Below are 17576 nucleotides of genomic sequence, written 5' to 3' on the forward strand. Positions count from 1 at the left end.
CAGACCTCGCCCACCCCTCTCCCCACCTCCCAGAAACCGGAGCATCAGCTGGTGTTCCCTGGTCACTCACTCCCCCCTTTGCATCTATGGGAGCAGCCTAGGGTGCAAAGGAATGTGGGACATCCACTCCCACCACCAGCAGTGGTGCCAAAGGGGGCTGAGACAGGAATAAAAATAATGTAAAACAAAAGGATGACTTTCCCATTTTTCTTGGAAGGGGTTCAATATCCCCTCTCTCTTCATTTGCGGCTGCCAGGAAACTTGGTGGGATTTAAGGCACACCTCCCAGGCCATCTTTCTCCAGCCCAGGTTCTGAATACCCTCCTAGGCTGTGCCAGTGCAGCGCGCACACACTCACTAACCTCCTGCCCTTGGGCTCCGACCAAAGGGAATTGGGCTTGGGCAGCTGGCTTCACTGACAAAGCTGGTATGTAGCAGAACTCTGGCCTCTGAGTTCAGCCCTGTCTAGACTTGCATCCCATAATCCAGGAACCTGACATGGGGCACACCCAAGCACTTCAATAGGTCTGTTTTCTATTCAAAGGCATAGATCCGGAGGAGTTAGAGGTGGTAGTCTGTTGTTGCAAAACAGTGAAGGTTCCAGGAGCACCTTTAAGACTAACCAACTTTATTGTAGCATAAGCTTTCGAGAACCACAGCTCTCTTTGTCAGATGCAAGGTGCCATGCATCTGACAAAGAGAGCTGTGGTTCTTGAAAGCTTATGCTACAATAAAGTTGGTTAGTCTTAAAGGTGCTCCTGGACTCTTTACTATTCAGAGGCAGACAAGGTGGCACTAGGAAGGGGCAGCTTCGGTCTGCCCCTTGCCTGCCATTCCTGGACTGCAGTTCCAGATCCTTGGAAAGTCAGGAGCTGCAATACCAGAGGGATGCCATTGTAGGCTAGCCAGAGAGGACAGGAGGAAGGGGACGGAAGAAAATTGACACTGGGTGGCAGGAGGAGGAGGAGAGCAGCAGAAAACTGCCCCAAGAAGTCTGAAAAGTTTGTGTGGAGGTCTGTGGCAGAGAATTAAAAGGGGAAGATATCTGGGATACTCACAAATACAGTATGGCTGTCCAAATGTCTCGGGGTTGCGGCATGGGGGTCCACTCTGTTTATCTCGGCATTTGTTCAGGGCAGAGGGGCTTCTTGGGACATACTGGGTGTTCTTCCTTTGGCACAGCCAGCTCAGAGCCAAGCTACAAGTGATGCCTGACACAGGTTGGACACTTGTCAGCTTCCCTCAAGTTTTGATGGGAAATGTAGGCATCCTGGTCTTACAGCTTGGCTCTCCATTTAATTGAAGTTTACAGAACACCCACCCACCCCCACCCACCCACCCACCCAGCGGAGGGGAAGGGCGCCCGGCAAGAGCCCGACGCCTGCAATCCCCTCCCAACCACATGTTCTCCCTCCCATAGACTGCTGCTCTGTAAATTTCAATTAAATGGAGAGCCAAGCTGCAAGACCAGGATGCCTACATTTCCCATCAAAACTTGAGGGAAGCTGACAAGCGTCCAACCTGTGTCCGGCATCACTTGTAGCTTGGCTTTCAGCCATATAATCTACACCATCTTCATGATGGCTGGACGAATCAAAAGTCAACTAAAATGGAAGGAAGAACCTCATGCATCAATAGGTGCATTCATTCCACATTCAGATGAGGTGGAAATTAGGCACCATGCCAGTGTGGAGGCACTAACCTGTCAAGCCATACATGCCAAGCATCAGGGAAGCCATGCCTTTGGTTCCCCGAGCAAGGCCAGCTTGGCCACATGTCAGCGAAAGGGTGACAATGCAAAGGGTTTGGATTTGGGGGAGGGGGAAGAAGGGCGCCCTTTAGAAAAGGAGGCAATTAAAAGCCCTTGCAAAAAACTTTGAAACAAACCAGGGTTAGAAAAGCATCCCCTTTACGTATAAATTAAGCACAGTGGCAAAGAGGACAGCTGAGAAGCCGGCAAAACACACCTGAAAAGGAATCACACCTGTCTGACTCAGGGTGGAGGCAGCAGCCAGCAGGCACCAAGCAGGCAGGCAGCACTGGGCACTTGGCCTCCTTGCGGAGGACCAATGGGGCAGCCTGAGACTGCACCACTTGATCAGCAGACTGATTTGCCACTCTCAGTAGCTGATGGCTGAGCTGAAGCACAGAATCCTAGAGCTGGAAGGGGCCTTAGAGGCCAGGAAGTCCAGCCCTTCTGCTCAGCACAGGAAATCCGTGCCAGGGCATTCCCCCCACTGATGGCTCCTAGCCTTTGCTTAGAAATCTCCGCCAGAGACCAACCCAGATAACTAGTTCCACTGTCAAAATACTCCAAAAGTTTTTCTGAAACTAGTCCTCCAGTGACTTGGGCCCATTAGATCTAGTCTTGACTTCTACAGCTGCAGAGACCAAGGCTTTGCCCTTTTCCCTGGGATGGCCAGCCCTTCAGGGATTTGAAGAGTAGTTCTGGCTCTCTCCCCTAAAAGCCCCCATAGCCTCTCTCCCTTTCTTGCTTCTCTTTTTCACACCCACCAGCCATCCCACTTGTATCCCCTCCCCCTTCTTCAGCTTTCCTTCCTTGCCTCCTCCTGGTAGACTCTACTAGTGACCCAGTTGCACCTGTGCTTTCAGGGGGCATCTCATTTTCTCCAGTATCCCCTTCCCCACACTAATGTGTCTTTTCCTCCTCTGAAAACCCCAATATCCTCACCTTTCCTTGCTTCATTTTCTCCTTCCCATCTATCAACTAGCCTACCTTTTATCTACCTCCCTCTCTTTGGATATATCTGTTAATTACTTCATTTATACCCCATCTTTCTCCACAATGGAGACCCAAAGTAACTCACCTCATTATCCTCATTTTATTCTCCCAACTGCTGAAGGGTGCCAGCTTCACAAAAACGGTCTGAGATGCCCTCCTTTGTTTCTGGGCACAAAAAGTGCTAATCCTGACCTTTAAAAAAAACCCCAGTGGTCTAAGACTGGGGTGCTTCAAGGACAGCGTGCTCTCATACAGGCCTGTTTGCCACTCGAAGTTTTTCTCCAAGGCCTTGCTCTGTGTAGTTGCACTTTTAGGGGCCAGCTGGTGAGTTATAAAGCAGAGCCTCCTCAGAACTGGCCCCTCAGTGACAAAATGGTCTCCACCCCTCCCCCAGATATCCTCAATTTGCAAGATTTACTCTAAATTATTTATTTAAAGCCGCTGATACTTATACAACTGGTACCTGGTTTCTCCACGATATCCCCTCCCCCCATCTCCTCATTGTGCTCCTAAATTCCTTTCAGGTTCTTGCTGACCTGAGTTGTTCCTGCTGTTATCATATGACACTGATGAGGGGATAAATTGATTCTGCGAATGTTAAGCTCTGTTGCAAAAGCTCTGGCCTTCTGGTAGTAAGAGAGGGACACCTCTCGGTCCACCAGGAAGTTGTGGTAGATTATTGCTAGCCTTGTGTAAATCTTCAGCTGAGCTTTCTTGTTTCCCAGTTCCATGGCTGCTGCAAGAGCCAAGTGGTAGTACCCAGCGGCGTCAAAGGGATCCTGAAAGAACAAAACAAGATGTGAACAGCCAGAGCTGGCAGGAGAGGGGAGCAAGAGACATCAGAAGGCCAGCATGGAATTTTACAGGCAGCCACCACAGTGACTGAAGAGAACAAACCAAACTGATGCAGCCCTCAAGAAACTCCCACTTGCAATTTCTTCTACTTCCGTTAAGAATTCTTTTTTAATCCTACCCAACCCTGAAAGCTTAGATCAAGTTTCAGCATGAAAACATGGTATGGAAGATACAAGACTGATGGGGGAAACTTTTTAGGCATCTTTTGCTAAAATTTTCTGGGCTTGCCGCCTGCCACATAAGAGTAGTACCAGCTCTTAGCCAGCTTTGAAATTTTAAAATGAAAAATTGGAAATGCATATATATAATAAATAAGTCCTACTAAAACATTTTATATAGTTTTAAACAACATAAGCTAAAGTCTCTTTTCCCCTCACCCCCGCCCCAATCTAAAGTGTACCTCAGTCCTCAATAGCCACAAAAACAAGGGGCTAAAAATTGCCAACATCCTCCTTGAACTCATCACTGTTCTGTTTTTTTTAAAAAGTATTTTACAAATAAGAATTTGGTAAAGGATATTTTTGGATTTCAAGCCACCATTATGTCAAAATGTATTTTACTACTCTCAATGTATAAGCTTTTGAAAGGAATTACAAATGCGTAGAAAAGTGATGGGTGGCATTTGCAGAAAACGCTTGCCTGACTAGTTCTCTAACCAGTGAACAATGTGATCGGATTCACTGCACGTATACAGACAAGCTGTTCTTAAGGTACCACTCACAAGCCTTTCCAAGATGGAATAATGGGATCCAGCCACCTACCGGAGACTGCATGTTACAGTATAAACCTGATGTACCTTTTTAAAAGTGTGTATTCCAAATCCCAAGTGATGAAAAAACATTTTCCCTGTTCAAGTATTTATTCATTATACTATAACAACAACAACAACATTCGATTTATATACCACCCTTCAGGACAACTTAATGCCCACTCAGAGCAGTTTACAAAGTATGTCATTATTATCCCCACAACAAAACACTCTGTGAGGTGGGTGGGGGTGAGAGAGCTTGAAGCTGTGACTAGCCCAAGGTCACCCAGCTGGCTTCAAGCGGAGGAGTGGGGAATCAAACCCGGCTCTTCAGATTAGAGTCCCGCGCTCTTAACCACTACACCAAACTGGCTCAATTACAACATTTCAGCCCACTTTTCCCTTGAGCAAAAATAGTACCCAAATATCAATTCCATTCCGGCGTCTCACCTTCAGTTCATAGAAAATGATGTCTCCTAGAACAAGGTAGACCTGGACATAGTATAATGCTTCTTCATCATATTCCAGAGGGGAAGGGCAGAGAGACAAAGCTTTCAAGTAGAAGTGCTCAGCAAGCTCACTGTGCCCGAGATGATGGTGGATGACAGCCAAACGGTGATAGGCCGCTCTTTCATTTAACTGCATCCCTAATGAAGGGAGGTAGGGGGGAAATCAACATGGAAATCTAAGAGAAACAAAAGATTTCTAAAATCACTAGACTTCTTATAAGGAATACAAGGTATTAGGTCCAAATTACAGCTACCACGTGATTGCCACGGGAGACTTGGGGGGTGCCAGCGGTGCGTTCCCAGGAGGAACTCAGTTCAGAAGCACTGCAGAGGCCCAATTCAGTTTAGGACCAGAGTATGAGGGGAAGAGGGTCTCCTTGCTTTTGCGGTACCATTTTATTTGCCCCGCCAGATGTGTGCCCCAAATGCTTGGTTTGGGAAAATGACATGGAGGACAAGGAAGGAACCCCTCCTCTCCCTATGCTGTGTTCCTGAGCCAAATTAGGCCCAAGTGGCACTTTTGAACTGAGCTCCCACAGGGCACGAGCAGCTGACCTCCAGATACAAATCCCTGCGGCAATCATGTGGTAGATGTAATGGGTAGTTTGGCTCTTATTCAACCTTGTTCCAACATGCATGTGACTCATTAGACAGCAGCAGTGCCCCAAGATAATTTGCTCGTGTGAACAGGCTGTCACACTCTGAACAGTACATGCCTGTTTTCTCATAAACAAGACTTTCTGATTCTGATTCTATGAGCACATGCAAGGCTCAAAGAAAATACACTACATTGTGCACTATGTGCGAGAGCCAGGCAAGGAGTTAAGGCCTCTCTATGCACGAACCACACATGGATACCATGGATATAGACAGGAATACAGGGAACAGTGCTGGACTTGACTAAGAAGATCATGGCGGATACTTCTGCGGGCCAGACAGCAAGCGGCCCTGGCCTCTCAATTAAGCATGCCAAAGCGGAGTCTAGACACCCAGAACAGAATAGCCTTGCAGAGGCATTCCTCTTGCCAGGAGATTAATGAAAAAGACACACGGTGTAATTAATTCCAGGCTCTGGGAGAAGTTGGCAATTTTTTATAATCGGAGGTTTTACAGAGTCAACATTTGGAGAAGGGACCAAACAGCCGGTATGAGAAAGTCCATGTGCGTAACAGAAAATATACAGCTTAACTCTGATAATTAACTTCCATTTTAAAGTTGCATGAATCTGGGGGGTGAGAAAAGAGTCAGCGTGATTGTCTTAGAGCTTGGGGGAGGGGGAGAACCTCACCCTGCAGGTCCGTACCCTGGGGTCCAGAACGTTCCTGCAGCTGAGACACCAGTGGTTGCAATTCCTTTCTTACAAAGTGGTGCACATAAGGTTTCGCCATAAGCAGTGCTGGTTCCAGAGAGTTATGTTCAGGGTACTGTACCTAACCCTTACCAGCGAACCCTTCCTCGGATAGTGACTACCCCTCCCTCCTCAGCCTTCTCCTTCGCTCTTTTAAGCCTCTTTCCCCCAAGTCTCATCAGGCTTCCACCACCAATTCCTTTTGCCCTTCCCAGCTGGTGTGGCTTAAAGATTCGCAGCAGCAGCAGCCCTCCAAGGTGCTTGCACATGGCCCCCGTCCGGGGCTTTTTTTCTGGGAAAAGAGGTGGTGGAACTCAGTGGGTTGCCAGCACAGGGGGCAACTCCTGGCAGGAGGTGGTGCCCCTGGTACCACATGCGTGCGCACAAAGTGTGTGCACACTCCCAGGACCGCACAATGACACCACTTTGGGTCAGCTGGAACAAGGGGGGAGTTTTTTAAAGTTTAAATTACCCTCGGAGAAAATGGTCACATGGCCGGTATCCCCGCCCTCTGATCTCCAGACAGAGGGGAGTTGAGATTGCCCTCCGTGCCGAGCGGTGCGGAGGGCAATCTCAACTCCCCTCTGTCTGGAGATCAGGGGACAGGGCCACCAGCCATGTGACCATTTTCTCTGAGGTGCCAGAACTCCATTCCACCGTGTTCCAGCTGAAAAAAAGCCCTGCCACCGTCTTAAGAGTGGCCAGAGAAGTTGAGGACACAATGTGGGAGGGAGTTCTGCCACTGTCCTGAGCTCCCACAACAGCCTAAGACCACCCCCTGTTCTGCTGCCACCATGTACTGGCTAGGGCAGCAGGAGAAGCATGTCTGGTAGAGAGGCAAGTATCCCCACATGCTGCTAGATCCAGGTTTACTTCTGTACTGAGCCATATTCCCTATTCTGGGAGGCAAGCCCATCCCAATGAGGCCAAGGAACTGGAGAAACCCAACAGAATGAGGCAACAGAAATATGTTGTCAAGTCCAGAATCTCCAATGTAACATTCTCAGATATCCTACCTTTTCCACACACTGGCCTGCTAGGACAGGTGGAGATTAAGAAGTCTCTGTAAGTTGGTGAGATGGGGGAAGGAAGGTTTGGATTTGTTAGGCACTAAGAACTTCCTGGGATAAGTGGACTTGTACAAAAGAGATCTGCTCCACTTGAATCAAAATGAAAACAAACTGGTTCAAGTTGTTCAAGAGGGACCATGCCAGATCCTCTTGTTTGACCCAAATCACCTTTTATAGTCTTAGAATGGCTTTAACGTCTCTGAGGTTTCAATCCAGATGGTCATTACACACAAATACTGATTTGCTGCCCGTATTTGTATTTGTGGAGTTCAGTCCCGAATACCTTCCATGTTATCTTTTTTTTTGCCCTTTGTACACTTGAGCCTAAAAATACATTTCTGGGGGAAATCTTAATATGCATCGATTCCTCTTCCATGGTGGAAAAACTAACCTTCTTTCCTATTTGGATCCATATGTCTCTTATAGAGTAGAACAGCTCACCCGGGCAGCTAAGAAAATCTTTACTTGAGCTCTGCTTAATGGTTGAAATTCATTCACTTGTATACAGTGAAGGTGCTAATGTGTTTTAATGTGCTTTTATGTGTTTTTTTATCTTTCTATTTTTATCTACTGTTCATGTTTTAATTATGTGTTTTATTTGCTCAACTGTGATGGCCTTTGGCTGCATACAATAAACATTATACTGATTCTGAAAACAAGCTGCTAGCACTTAACACAGTTACAGAGCCATTTCTAAACTCACTCCTGTAGGAAAGCAGACAGAAAATGGGGAGCATCTATAGCTTGAAAAGACATCCCCCCACCAATTGCTCTGGGCCAACAAAGTGGAGACATGACAGAACTAGACAATGGATGCAGGAATTAAAGGAGCAACCCTCAAATAAGCTAACAGAAAGGGCCAAAAAGGCAGAGGGCAAAACCAACAAATTATGAAAAAGTGATAAAGATATATTATAATTATTTAAAGTGCAGTGTGCTACAGTGTCATATAAGGAACCTCATACAGTTACGTATCAAGCTAAGGGATACAACTTATACATGAATACTTATAGTCAGCAGCGAAGAAGCAATACAACTGTAATTCTCTATAACAGGTGCTATAAAAGGAGTAGCGATGAAACATCACAGCGACAGGTAAGTGTAACAATTCAACAATAATCTAGTTAATATTTTTCTCTCTTGTTGTTACTTTTCACAGGTGTGCAGAAAGAGGGTGCAGAGAGCCAGAGACTCGACAAGGAGCCAGCAAGTAACTTGTTTCGTGGAACCTTCCTCAGGAGTTGCACCAACAAATACACCTGAGAAGAAAGAAGACCACTATGTGATTCTTTAGTGGCACATCAGACACCTGAAAATGGTGGCCGCCATAAGTATAAGTTGTATCCCTTAGCTTGATACATAACTGTATGAGATTCCTTATATGATACTGTAGCACACTGCACTTTAAATCATATCTTTATCACTTTTTCATATTTCATTGGTTTTCCCCTCTGCCTTTTTGGCTCTTTCTGTTAGAACTAGACAATGAGCACGTGGCAGGAAATGGCGACCCTTGGAGAAGCCCAAAGAACTGTAGGGGAAAATGTGCATATCAAGGATGAGTGGAGAGGGGTGGGGGAGAGATACAGGCTTTTAAGTAACAGATGCTGGAAGACTCCAAGCCAAGTTGGGCAGACCGCAATGCTTAGTGTTAAATGGAGATGGGAAGAGTTTTCTGTCGGTTCTGGCCCTATGGTGGTGGTGGAAAGGGCTGTTAAGTCATAGCTGATTTATGGTGACCCCTGCTGGGGTTTTAAAGGCAAGAAACTGAAAGAGGTGGCTTGCCATTGCCTGCTTCTGCAACCCCGGACTTCCTTGGTGGTCTCCCATCCAAGTACTAACCAAGACCGACCCTGCTTAGCTTCTGAGATATGACAAGATTGTTCTGGTCCCATATTGCATTGATTTATCCTCTGATTTCTGCATGCATTTGTTTGCCTATAGTTTTCATTTCAATTTTTTGTTTGCTTGTTTTACCTGTTTCCCCCCCCCCCCCAGTTATTTTGAGGGTACTTTTATCCAGTCCAAAATTTTTAAAAATTATTATTAGGAACATAAAATAATCAAGAGAAATAATCAAGCAAGAAATGCTAAAAAAATAATTTAAAAAATAGATATAACCATTCAGGTGAAAAAAATCAAGAGGAAAGGATTGCAGGAATAATACCTTGAAAGTTGCAGGAATAATACCTTGAAAGTTAATGAAGCTTTCAAGGCATTATTCCCGCAATTAGTTGTGAATGATCACATTTTAAGTACGTATATGCATGTCTGACACAGGTTTTCATAGACTGTCTTTACCTAAATCAACACTGAGTGTTAGTGATGCTTGTGCATATCCCAGACACTCCTCATATGCCTTTAACGTTAACAGCAATCCCACCAGTTTGTTGCAGAGACGGAGCTCAGCATTTCTGTTTCGGATCTTAATAGCAAGTGGTAGAGCCTTGTCCTAAAATGAGTGTAAGTACAAAGTCATTATTTTGACAGTTTCTGAAAATAAATGTTCATATCCCATGTACTCTGGATGCCCCCACCACGGGAACAGAGGCAGGTGCCCATTCACCTTTTCTTTGGGTGTATCCCAGTTAGGGAAGTCTCAGGTGCCATGTTTTAGGGAAAGCCTATTCTCTTTACCTGAGCCTTCAGTGGCTGTGTGTGCTTTTGCATTAAGTCATTGAGAATGCCACTGGGACAAAAATGGTAGTGTATACAGTTTTGTGAACAAATCAATACTAGAGGAACTGAGTTAACTGTATGCAGTTTCATCAAAATCCATGCAACTAGACAGTGAAGAATTAGAAAAAAATTAAGAAGAACACCAACCCTATAGAAAGACACAGCTTTTCCCTTTTCCCAGTCTCCATTAAAAAATATGTCTCCAGAAGCTTCAAATAATTCCATTTCTAAGTTAGGATCCTGAGTGCAGACAGCAGCATTGTGGGCAACCTAAGAGAGAGAGATGTTTGCCACTGAAACAGAAAAGCTACCATCTCAAACAGAAGCGTAACATAATTCAGTGATCCAGAGGAGTTAGCCGTGTTAGTCTACAGTAGCAAAATAGCAAAGAGTCCAGTAGCACCTTTAAGTCTAACCAACTTTACTGTAGCATAAGCTTTCAAGAGCCACAGCTCTCTTCGTCAGAGGCATCGTCAGACAACACATCTGACGAAGAGAGCTGTGGCTCTCAAAAGCTTATGCTACAATAAAGTTGGTTAGTCTTAAAGGTGCTACTGGACTCTTTGCTATAATTCAGTGACTGTTTTAATTCACTCTTCCCTTGTGCCATACTGTAAAGAGTTACAAAAACACACTAGTGGGTCTTCATTCAGCAGCATTGGGAATAATGACCATGGTGTCTTCCTTGAGGAATTAATTGTTAATTGCGTAATCCTAATTCGGGCAATGCATTACCCCCTGCTTGGCAATAATACACTGTGGTTAATTGGAGATATTCACAGGAGGCAACTAAGTAATTTGATAAATAATATAGATTTGCCATTTATCAGAACATTTCCCAGTATATGAGACACTCCAGTATTCATTTCTCTTCATTAAGGTCTCAGGGATGCTAATCACAGCATCCTTCAGATTGCATCAGGAAACTGTGGCAAAGTTTCCCAGTCTGTGTACACAGCGCAAAAAAAGAAAGAAAAAGATATTGCTTCACATCTTTTAATTTGGTGCTTAGATTTTTCCTTCTTTTCCTATTTGGCACTTCCCCAGAAAAAATTAAGTCTTAGAAAGACTCTTACACACAGTTACAATTGCAACTGAATTTCTAAGATAGCAAATAGAAGTATTAATAAAGATCTGTATTTGGCCGTAGAATCCAGGCAGCTCTCAGAATCTGCAACAAAAGTCATTGTATTTATTTGAAAGCTGTATTGGCTGCTCTCCTTTAAAAGTGCTCAGGCACTCCACAACACTGCAGAAGCCTGCTATGAATGGGTGGAGGTCCTCATTGCACAACATGCCTTCAGCCTCCCTAGCAAAGCCTTTTCTCCAGATGCTTTTCAAAAGGAGCCAATGTGGTGTAGTGGCTAAAGAGACGGACTAGAATCTGGGGAACCCAGGTTCAATTCCCCACTTTGCAGGGTGATCCTGAGCCAGTGACAGATTATCAGCCTAACCTACCTCACACGGTTGTTGTGAGGATAAAATCGAGGAGAGGAGAACAACGTAAGCCCCTTTAGATTCCTACTGGGTCAAAAGGTGAGGCATAAAGGAAGTGATTTTTTTAAAGTCCTATTCATGAGCAACACTCACCACCTGGGCCTTCTTTGCTCTCTCGTGCCTACCTGTCAGACTCTGGATGATAGACTACAGCAGACAGGTTCCTGGTTCATTGTAACAAGACACTGGTTCTTGGTTAAATGACTTTATTCAGAAATCAGTTCTTTCCATAATCAGAGCCAAAGGTCTACTTAGGAGTAAGGTAAGCACCTAAGCAGCTCTAGCAGAAAGTTGATCAGAATGGCTACATAGGAAAATTACATCCCTCTTCTACCCTTGTTCAATCCCCCCTCCCAATTTCTAAACAACCTAGTGTTGTTTCATCTGTGTGAGAACAGTATGCATATTTGTGCTATCAGACTACAAGGAGAGAAGACATATCACAGTCAGGAAGAAAGCCTCAAACTGGTAAACACCCGGCGGCTACCTGGGAACGTGTGAGGACTCATTGGAATGTTAGCAACAGGAATACATCCAGGCATACAAAATGGAGTCACCCCTGACAGAATAAAGCACACACTTGACAGCAAAAATTATTGGCATGAATGAATGGGCACAGTCAGACATGACACTACCACTGTAGAAATGATCTCATGGAGTTTGACTCATTCACCGAGCCTTCTTCATGTGGTGCTTCCAGCCACCTGGCCCTGTACCACCGCCCCACCCTGCACTACCATCACCCTGAGCATTTTACAGGCTGTTGGGGTGCCAGCATCTCTTTGCTTTCATGAGCCCACATATTCAAGATTCTTAGTGTAACTGCCTCACCCCCTTTCCATTAACCAGAGGGTGTGTGTGTGAAATTATTGCAACACAATATATATACTTCAGCTCCATGACCCTCAGTTAATCCAACTATTTCCAACATTTCATTTCATTTCATTTCATTTCATTTGTTGGTTTATTTAGTCTGCCTTTTTCACTGAGATCCAAGGCGGATTACAACAGTGTGAATGAAAATATAATATAGTCAACAGCTAGGACATTCGCTGAGCGAAGTACAACAATGAACAACAGAATACTCAGGGAAACGGACACAATAGGGAATGGTCGCAGAAAAAATTTAAACAAGCATAAAGCTGAGCACAGAGATGAAATCTAACTGAAACAAAGTATAACTCATTTCCATGGCATGTTTAGTAGCATGGAAACTCTCTAGTAGGTGCATAGCTTCACCAGCAGACAGTACCCAGTAGCATAGCATTTAGTTCCCATCCCTTCCAAGACATCTCTCTGAACTATTTCTTATGACACAGACTTGCAATCTGGGTAGAAAGTCCTCCTGAATAATTCAGTTTTGCATAGACTGCGGAAAGCCAAGAGAGTGGGAGCGTTCCTGACCTCCTCAGGCAGGCCATCCCATAACGGTGAGGGCCACCCCAAAGTATGTGTGCAGGCAGCTGCTGATTTTGCCCAACAGCAGGAGGCTATCTGCAAAAGGCCCTCACCGGATGAGTGAAGCTGCCATGGCAGAGCATGGGGGGACAGGCAGCCGCACAGGTATGAGGGGCCGAGGCCATGAAGGGCTTTGAATGCTGTAGTCACACCTTGAATTAAGCCCAGTAACTGACGGGAAGCCAATGGAGTGACTGCAGAACGGGAGTGGAATGCTCCCTCCATCCAGCTCCTGAGTGTAAATGAGGTGCAGCATTCTGCACCAACTGAAGTCTCCGAGCCGACTTTGAGGGGATGCCTGTGTAGCTAGCGAGCATCTCGATGTTACTGCACCACGAATCCAGGGGGCAGATGGGCCTTGTCAAGGGAGGGGGCCATCTTCCAGGCTAGTCTGAGTTGTAAGAAGGCCTTTTTTGCAGCCACATTTATCATTATCGCCATTTAATTCCAAAGACATCTTACCTGAATATAAAGATCTACTAGCTCATTCTGCCGCAACATATAATATATTTTCCCCGCCTGAAGCCAGGCTTGCGCTTCTTTTGCTTTTGCCTGAAGATCAATGAACAGCCCAAGGCTTTGCTTGGTGTATTCCAGGGCGGATCTGTATGCCCTAAAGAAACCAATCTGTATTAGTGTCACAGGCTCTCCTGGGAAGAGATGGAGAGCCCCATTTCCCCCTGGAGTCTGTTTGGCTACGGTTAGCCCATGAAACGTACATGCTGGGTAGCTGCCATGGGATATCTGAGGCTACAACTAGATGTTATACAGGCCAGGGGTCTGACCATGTGACTGTTTTAGCACTTGAAAAGCCACACAGGGATGGGGAAACAAGAGCACTTGGTCCCACCATGTTGTGGGATTGTGGCATTTTTAATGGCCCAAGTTCAGCTATAAAATGGAAGCAGCATCCATAGATCCATGTGTTATGCACATGGACACCATAACTTTTAGTTGTGCCCAGAGGTAGAGTCTCTCTCTCTCTCTCTCTCTCTCTCTCTCTCTCTCTCTCTCTCTCTCTCTCTCTCTCTCTCTCTCTCACACACACACACACACACACACACACACACACACACACACACACACACACACACACACACACACACACCCCTCTCACTCAGTTGAGAACACAGCTTGGTTCACTTGAAAGCTGGCATACAGATAACCCATTCCTTTTACATCTAGCTACAAATGACGCCTGACACAGATTGGACACTTGTCAGCTTCCCTCAAGTTTTGATGGGAAATGTAGGCATCCTGGTCTTGCAGCTGTAATGGAGAGCCAAGCCGTAAGACCAGGATGCCTACATTTCCCATCAAAACTTGAGGGAAGCTGACAAGTGTCCAACCTGTGTAAGGCTTCACTTGTAGCTAGGCTCTAAGTGATGTTGGGACAGACACAGGCTCTCTTAACACAATATATTCTAATTTTAATCAGAGGAAACAGAGTAAGAAAAGAAGGTGGGTGCAATTACTTACAGAGGAGAAATAAAAGAGGGAAGGATTCCATACCTACAGGAGTACGCAGAACAGTTGAAATAATGCAGAAAGCTGAGTAAACTGGTGCCCCAGCTTAATGGCTTACTGATCCTAAGCCACATTGTCAGCACGTGGGCCTATCTTGCAAGGGATCCCCCCGGCATGGACAGGTGCCCTTTTTCGGCTGTGACTGATGCTAAGCCCATCAGGTTTTTTTCTTTTTGGAAGAGAAATGCTCTCCTCCTCTCTCTGTGGGGCATTGTGACTTGCTGTTCTGTGCCTGCTCTTTCTTCTGCTCTGCTCAATCTCTTCTGCTCAAAGAGATTGCCTGATTTTAATGAAAACAGGGACCCAGGACAGCAAGAAAAGGAAATACTGGCTTTCCCTAGGCCCCAGTGCAGCATCATTTCTCAGAAAGTCAAGGATTTTCTAGCACAACACTGCCCTCAGACTCAATGCTGGACACTGGACCACATCCAAAGACTGCATTAAGAGAGACAGTTGGCACAGGTTAGAGAAATGAATCACTTAAAAGTTTAATGAATCACTTTAAATCTGTGGACAGTCAAACAGAACAGTTACTCACGGACACTGGCTAGCAGAGAGAAGATCCAGTACTTAAGTATGAAGAAAAGATACACGTAAGTGTGGGTGAGCCAGCTGGGACAAGCAGCTCAGTTCTATTAGTTCAAGATATTTATCAAGAGACCGTTGTTTGGAAAGTTCCTATTTGATTTCAAAACAAGCTTTTTTTAAGAAAAAAAAATAGAAAGCTAAAAAGGTGAGCCAAAAGGGACTAATTTCTCCAGGACATTCATTCATTATTTAAAATAGCTGCAACATACACCAAAGATGGAGAAAAGAAAGACCAAACTCTGGAGAATGCCAACATGTTTAAGCAGCAGAGTCAAGGAGTATATAGAAAGACTCAAAGTCAAGAAACAAAAAAGGAGAAGAAAGAAATGATGATGGACAATGATAAAAGAAGAAGTTATTTGAGGAATATATTGCTAAATAAATTCAGAGCATTAGAGAAGATTTTAATAAATAAAAATAGGAAGCCAGCTGAGGTTTGATGGCAAAGAAATTAAAGAGAAGCCGGGAGGCGTCCCCCGAGTTTTCAGGAAAAATTTCCACCTGTCTAAACTATACAAATCTCCAGATTTAAGTATCTGCAAATCAGGAGCACTTGGCTATTAGTATTTAAGTTGATGCTAAAAAGCTACACTGCAGAAATAGCCACACAGAGAAAAAGTGTGTGCTCATCCCTGCCTGAACACCTCACTATGGACGAGCGACAGACACTGCCTTCCATTAATTGTTGTGAAATTTGTGAGCAACAAATCCAATAGATGTGGAGGCTGGGCCTCCCCAGCTTTGCAGATATGAGGGAGAATCAAATAAGAGAAGACTTACTCCAGTGACTAGCCTGTGCCACTCACTGACTTCTGGTCTCATTTTTACAGGAAAGTTGACTTCTCTAACCATAGCTCCCCACATACACCCTCCACACTTAAGATAAATAGCAGTGAAATTCGGCAGCATTCAGTTTGAATCGCTGGTCCTCACCTTTCAGTTCCTAGAGACAGATACAGCCGACTGATGGTTTCCAGCACCTGCCCCTCCATGGCTTTGTCAGGCATTTTCCTGAGTAAGGAAAGCTGGTACTCGTTGTAACGGACACACTGAACTTCATCTGGAAGAACCGCGCTGTAGAACTGGCACAGATGCCGAACAGCCTGGAGCTGCCCTACAAGGAAGAAGGAAGACGGGCTTTAAAGGCCTCACGTGGGGCAACAATCCAGTTTTGATAGGCCACCCTTGACAGGATGACTGGAAACTGACGGGAGACTAACTTCTGGTGTGTGCCAAAACACGGTGGCTACGTGAGTTAGGGTTCTGATCTTAAGATGCTACATTTTTTGGCTCCGAGGTGCCAGAAGTTCATTGTTTGGTTCATGTCAGCAACCCCTCCCCCCCCCCCAAAAAAACCCAGAGACTTATTTTTAAATGATTTATGTGCAGTCCATCCCCTTTCTCTCTACCAGGGACCTGAGGCATTCCTTGTAAATAATTTTAAAACATTAATGTATACATAATTTCAGGCCAGCTGGCAAGGGATTTTCTTAACTATCTGTGCTGGAGGGGACAATGCGGGGCTTCTGCCACTGGAGCCGGAACTGCCGGGGGGGGGGGGCTGGGCTGTACCAAAGAAATGGGGTGGGTGAGTTCCCCCTCCCCAGGGGGAACTGCTTCTTACTGCTTTGTTCTCTCTATTCCAGCCTTTGGCACTGGGGCAGTTTAGAAGGCAGGCATGCGGTAGAGTTCATCACAAAAAGGATTAAGGAGGACATTTCCCACTCTAGACAACTCGCCAGGGCTGACCATAAAACCCTATGATGGCCCCTCATTGCTCAGTTACTCTGGGGTGGGACTGTAGTGTCGACTTACCTGGAAATAGGATATATAAGGAAAATCCCTGACAGGTCAGCAAAATTAAACAGAAGTCCAGGGGCGTCTTAACACTTATTCCAGCATACGCCTTTGTGAGTCAGAGCTCATTTCACCAGATGCACAACGGGGACATCGATTAGGCAGACTCCTTTATACTAATTGCTGCAAGCCACAGAAAGCTGGTGGGGTAGAGATGTTGCAGAGACACGCCAGTTTTAAAACAAAACCAGTCCACTCTGATGCATCTGACAAAGAGAACTGTGATTCTCAAAAGCTTATGCTACGGTAAAGTTGGTTAGTCTTAAAGGTGCTACTGGACTCTCTTCTAATCTAGTCCACTCTAAGAGCGGAACTACAAGTGACAAAAGGCACAGATTGGACCCTTGTCAGCTTCCCTCAAGTTTTGATGGGAAATGTAGGCAGCTTGGCGGAATGTTGGACAAGTGACAGTTGAAAAGTCCATTGGACAGCAGTCGGAGAGCCAAGCTGCAAGACCAGGATGCCTACATTTCCCATCAAAACTTGAGGGAAGCTGACAAGTGTCCAATCTGTGCCTTTTGTCACCTGTAGTTCCGCTGAGTCAAGCTACAAGCGACACCTTACACAGGTTGGACAGTTGTCAGCTTCCCTCAAGTTTTGATGGGAAATGTAGGCGTCCTGGTTTTACAGCTTGGCTCTCCATTACAGCTGCAAGACCAGGATGCCTACATTTCCCATCAAAACTTGAGGGAAGCTG

General features: G+C 45.4%; 1 protein-coding gene across 5 annotated transcripts in view; it reads right to left on the reverse strand.

The window, feature by feature from the left end:
- Window positions 1–1505: 1505 nt before the first annotated feature.
- Window positions 1506–17576, reverse strand: part of SH3TC1 (SH3 domain and tetratricopeptide repeats 1) — a 51911-nt gene continuing 35840 nt past the window's right edge. For 3 of the 5 annotated variants that reach the window (XM_054999960.1, XM_054999961.1, XM_054999964.1), the window contains 6 exons: window positions 15956–16136; window positions 13370–13520; window positions 10100–10222; window positions 9575–9725; window positions 4797–4993; window positions 1506–3522 (listed from right to left, as the gene is read on the reverse strand). In XM_054999960.1, coding sequence (XP_054855935.1) covers window positions 3253–3522; window positions 4797–4993; window positions 9575–9725; window positions 10100–10222; window positions 13370–13520; window positions 15956–16136 — 1073 coding nt within the window. In that variant the 3' untranslated portion in view covers window positions 1506–3252. Of the gene's footprint in view, window positions 3523–4796; window positions 5032–8400; window positions 8533–9574; window positions 9726–10099; window positions 10223–13369; window positions 13521–15955; window positions 16137–17576 lie in introns of those variants that run through there. The other 2 variants (XM_054999963.1, XM_054999962.1) reach the window with 2 other exon arrangements.

The sequence above is a fragment of the Eublepharis macularius genome, chromosome 15 (assembly GCF_028583425.1).
Source record: "Eublepharis macularius isolate TG4126 chromosome 15, MPM_Emac_v1.0, whole genome shotgun sequence".
NCBI lineage: Eukaryota > Metazoa > Chordata > Lepidosauria > Squamata > Eublepharidae > Eublepharis > Eublepharis macularius.